Here is a 5,000-nt window from a genome sequence, read left to right as displayed (position 1 = left end):
AATGCACATCAGTAAAACAGTCAAAAGAAGTACTAAAATCAAAATTGCACATCACTACACCTTCGACTTGACTTGGACAGCCGGCTGATCGATGTCCGGTATGAAACTTGGAAGACAAACGGACACGGTGCTCTCCAAAGGCCGGGTTTGCTTTCTCCAGAGATTGCTTGGCCTTAAAGAAAAACTTAACCAAGCAAGGGGTCTTGGCTTCTTCTATGGTGTAAGCCAGCTCGAAAATGGTCCTCGTGTGCCTTCATCTTGAATCGAAGTGACTCGTGGAATGTCAGTTTCTAATGTGTACCAAATGTGTACCGGAGGACTCACTGTTGACTCGATTGATGACGGACAAGAATTTCTCAAGCATTTGCTTCATGGAAACTAAAAGACCTTCATTATCCTTACTGAGAAAACTGTCAACTGAAACTAATTCTCACAAGTTCAGAATTCGGAAATAGGGAAAAACATACTTGGGTGATCTTGAAAATTGTGCCTGGTAAAAGGTGTCGACCTAGAATGACTAATCACGTGCTGTACTTAGCTTAAATACACCAGTCACTACCCATAATTCCTCACAAACACCTACTGCAATCCAGGCCCTGTCGCTCTAGTGGGGTAGAAATGTTCAATTTCAGGCTTTTTCCTTACCACTCAATTGCCAGAAATTCCACAGTGTTAAAGTTAGGGAAAATTTTTTCACTTCCCTTTGCCGTCGGTGGCTCAAAAAAACGTGGCTATTGTTGTGATGCCCGACTATTATCAACTGGAGGTCCTTTGTACATTACGTCATAGCCACCTATGGATGATCCACCAAGATCTCACGTTAACTTTTGAACAGGACTTTTTAATTTTCTTAACACCCGGAGTTGTTTCAAGCGGCCTGTGAATTTTTTAACTCATCGTGACAAGCGAGTCCATCAAATGAATTTTAGTAATTTTCGATAAAAGCGTAAGTGTGTTCTTGTCAATTATCCTTGGCCCCTTTCATGCTGGATTCCATTTTAAGTACCAAATGTTTGTAGTTTTTTTCAAAATCGACATTTTCGTTGTTTCCCGCTGTGGGGTCCTTGGATTCACTATGATGGATACAATTGGCCACTATCAGAAATACCGTAATGCTGTTTGTTTGCCTCTTCCAATGCATAAGCTTCGCTTCCAGTTTCTCCTGAGGACTTACAATGGTCCCTAGAGAAATTATAAACAATGCTCGTGTAAAATTTGGAGGAAGAAACAAAGAGTATTAACGTATTATTGATATTGGCCAGTACAATACAATACATCTTTAATTGATCGCTCAAGCTGTGCAAATACTCTCCTGAAGAGAAAAGAATGAAGATAATTGATTTTACCTGAGATGTTTGTTTATTATTGACATTTATGTCGGAAATTTCTTTTTTCAAACACTGAAACTCATGTTTTCACATTTGTTTGGTGTGGCAAATTATGACGACTAGCTACTCTCACTTAAGCTAGAGAGGACTTTTTTTCAACAGATTTGTTTCATTCTATGTAAAACCACGTTGCATGGCTCAAGCTGTTCTAATACTCTCCTAAAAGAAAAAAAAATGGATGCAATTGCTTTTACTTGAGGTGTTTGTTTATTATTGACATTTAAGTCCGAAGTTCTTCAAAACACTGAAACTCATGTTTTCTTTTTAAGTTTTGAAATTTGTTTGGTGTGGCAGATTAAGACGACTAGCCACTCTCTCTTAAGCTAAAGAGAGGACTTTCCTTGAGCAGATTTGTTTCTTTCTATCTAAAACCACTTTTAAGCATTTTAAAAATACGTTTCACCCCACAAAAGAACAGGGGACGTCAATTTAACTGCACGAAATAGAACATTATTTTTTTTGTAGAAAATACTGAGTTTTTCATACGTGTAACATACATATATGTGTCGCGGGTTTCCCAATTAGAGTGTTAACAATTACAATTATAATCCTTCTTAACTCTAGTTTCATGCGATAACCTGTAACTTTTGATATGTATTTTAACTGAATAAAAATTCTTCATTATTGTCATTGTTAATGAGCGCACTGTGCAATGTTAGCGATCTCCCAAATCACGGTTGCACTTATGAAGTCGTTTGAGAAAGACTAGAATCCGACGAGGAAGGGTAGTGAGATTGGTTAGCAGAAATGAACTCAAATTGTTCCGGGAGATTTTCCAACCTCGTTTTAATGTTTGCCTCATGGAGCTCTTGAAGATTTACCCCATCAAAGCCTTGTATCTTGAACACAATTCACGGCCTGTCTTGTTTCATACCTTCCGCAACATTTTCGCTTTTTAAAGATGTGCTTGAAGGTTTCTCTATATTTAGGAAGTCTCCACGCGTACAACAATGGATTGATTGCAGAATTCGCGTACACAACAGCGGCAGCGATAGAATACACAAGCATCAACAACGAGAAATTGCATGTTAAGCAAATGTACAATATCATCAGTACGACAAACCAAGGAATGAAACACAATAAAAATGCAGAGATGACAATTACAATAGCTTTGCTTACAGTCCTTTCTCTCTGGAGTATCATTTGGCGAGAAAACCGTGCATGCTGCTCATCCAGTGCTTCGGTGCTGGGTGAATACTTGTGAAAGCGGCACAAAGTGAGAACGTTAATGATCACGATGCAGATGAGAATACAGAAGATCTGTACACTGTAAATAGTTCCCATTAGCGCATGATGCGTTTCTAACAAGAAGAACACAAACCCAAACAACAAGAAATAAATCCAACACGCGACGGAAGCGATGCAGACTCGTTTACTCGTCACTTTGGCCCGATACTGGAGAGGAGTCACCACAGCAAAGAATCTGTCAATGCTGAAAAGAAGTATATGACCTACACTTACGTTTATTAAGGTTGTAAAATACTTTAAAAAAACCAAATGATGTGTTGGTGTACTTGTATAATAAGGCCCAAGCCCAAAAGGCAGTGAGTGGACAGGCAACCAGGCCAACCAAGAGGTCTGCAACAGCCATGGAGAAGATGATAAAGTTTGAAGGCGAAGATCGAAGTTTCCGAAGAGGGTCCATCCAAACTAACAAAACGATTAGAAGATTTCCGATAGTTGCTATTGGAAACGCCATCGTCGCCAGGACAGCAACAGTAGTGAAGATAGCATCAGCGTTATCGAGATTGAGCCAAAATTGAACCAAAGCTTCTTTATTTGTCAGGTTCCAATAGTCAACGATATCTCGAACAGCCGCCATGTAGTCTTAAACAATATAAGAATTCTTGACTCCTCTTGGCATTACGCCGGACTAACGTTAAAAATGATTATCAATGTTAAAATAACTGGGAGTGACGTGTAATTATTAAAGACAATCACGGGACGCAAAATTGGATTTACGTTGCATCAAAAGTACAGTCAAAGGTGTGACCAAGACCACCTTTGTTGTACCTTCGCACGCTTTTGAGGGCATCAAATATTATCTTTTTCATGCCCGTTGCACGGGAGTCTCAAGCGCTAAAGGCCACTTTTACTACAGCTTTAACTCTGCCTTTGACAAGCGTCAAAGGTGTTGTTTGATAAACCTTTTGTCTCCATCACAAAGGTGTAGTCACAGATGTCTGAGATTCAAGGCAAAGGTTTGACGAATGTGTCATCAAAGTTTTCTGAAATTTTTGTACCTTCGCACACCTTTGAGGGCATCAAATATTATCTTTTTCATGCCCGTTGCACGGGAGTCTCAAGTGCTAAAGGCCACTTTTACTACAGCTTTAACTCTGCCTTTGACAAGCGTCAAAGGTGTTGTTTGATAAGCCTTTTGTCTCCATCACGAAGGTGTAGTCACAAATGTCTGAGATTCAAGGCAAAGGTTTGACGAATGTGTCATCAACGTTTTCTGAAATTCAGTTCAAAGGTTTGACAAAGGTGTGGTCAAACATGTCTGAGATTCAGGTTAAAGATTTGACGTAGGTGTGTCGCCAAACATTTTGAGATTCAAGTCAAAGATTTGATAAGCCTTTTGTCTCCATCACAAAGGTGTAGTCACAGATGTCTGAGATTCAAGGCAAAGGTTTGACGAATGTGTCATCAAAGTTTTCTGAAATTCAGCCAAAGATGTCTAGGGATGTATTCACAGCTGTTGCAGTTAAATATTCCTTGAAGCGCTGAATTATTAACTCAGATCTCAAGACTACTTTTCCTTAATCAGGACGGTAGTACGGAAACTTCTGAATTTTTCTAGCCTTAACAAAGTCACATTTAACTCAAACAACTGCCATCATAAATGCACTGGCGTTTCAATTGAAATGTTTTTCAAATTTCTGGAACATATCTACGGTGGCATTCCTGTAACCGCCGTAGTCAAATTCATTTGCCAAATAACACACTTGTTATACCATATGAGAGACAAACTGAAATGCAGATACGACGAAGGAGGTAGTTTTTTTTTTTTTGATTTTTTAATCAAAGGGATTACACACCCTTTGCAAAACCAAGAATCTCACACCTTACATTCTGTATTATCTATAGGAATTGATTTTGTTGCACAATTTAAAGTGGTGGTATATGAGACAGACTAATTATTGAGTTTATATCTCGAGTTAGGATTTCGAGTTGGATTTTCGAATTAGGACTTCAAGCATGACCCCATCTCTCGCTGAAAGTAAATTTTGCAAAAAGGCCCCCTCAGTTTTTGATTATTACTTATCAAGTGAGACAATGCATGTATTGGTCATGAATGAAGCATGTGTGGCAATTCTTTTTGCTTATAAATGGCTCCATATCTTTGTGATAGCTCGAGATGAAATTAAAAAATTGAAAACTGTTTTGATGCCTTTGTAACCAGTAAACCACCTATTTCTTGGCCGATGTCAATAAAACAGCCTGTGTGCAATGGAAAAAGTGAACACAAGGAACCTGCCTCGTCTTCTTTTCATAAGTCATTATCACTGCCATGTTCATGGTTTTTCTTGATGAGGTTTGACGTTAAATCAATGACCATTCGTGAAAAACCGGCTAATCTGTAGAATTTTTGCTACTACGAAGAAAATT

The 5,000-nt window shown here is 38.7% G+C and overlaps 1 protein-coding gene across 1 annotated transcript in view; it reads right to left on the bottom strand.

Annotated features, from left to right (window-relative positions):
* Positions 1-1,439: 1,439 nt before the first annotated feature.
* Positions 1,440-5,000, bottom strand: part of LOC138056044 (adenosine receptor A2a-like) — a 4,096-nt gene continuing 535 nt past the window's right edge. Inside the window, exon 2 of the mRNA XM_068901893.1 lies at positions 1,440-3,038. Coding sequence (XP_068757994.1) covers positions 2,214-3,038 — 825 coding nt within the window. The 3' untranslated portion in view covers positions 1,440-2,213. The remainder of the gene's footprint in view (positions 3,039-5,000) is intronic.

Source organism: Montipora capricornis, chromosome 7, assembly GCF_036669925.1.
Source record: "Montipora capricornis isolate CH-2021 chromosome 7, ASM3666992v2, whole genome shotgun sequence".
NCBI lineage: Eukaryota > Metazoa > Cnidaria > Anthozoa > Scleractinia > Acroporidae > Montipora > Montipora capricornis.
This window is presented reverse-complemented; position numbering and strand designations above follow the sequence as displayed.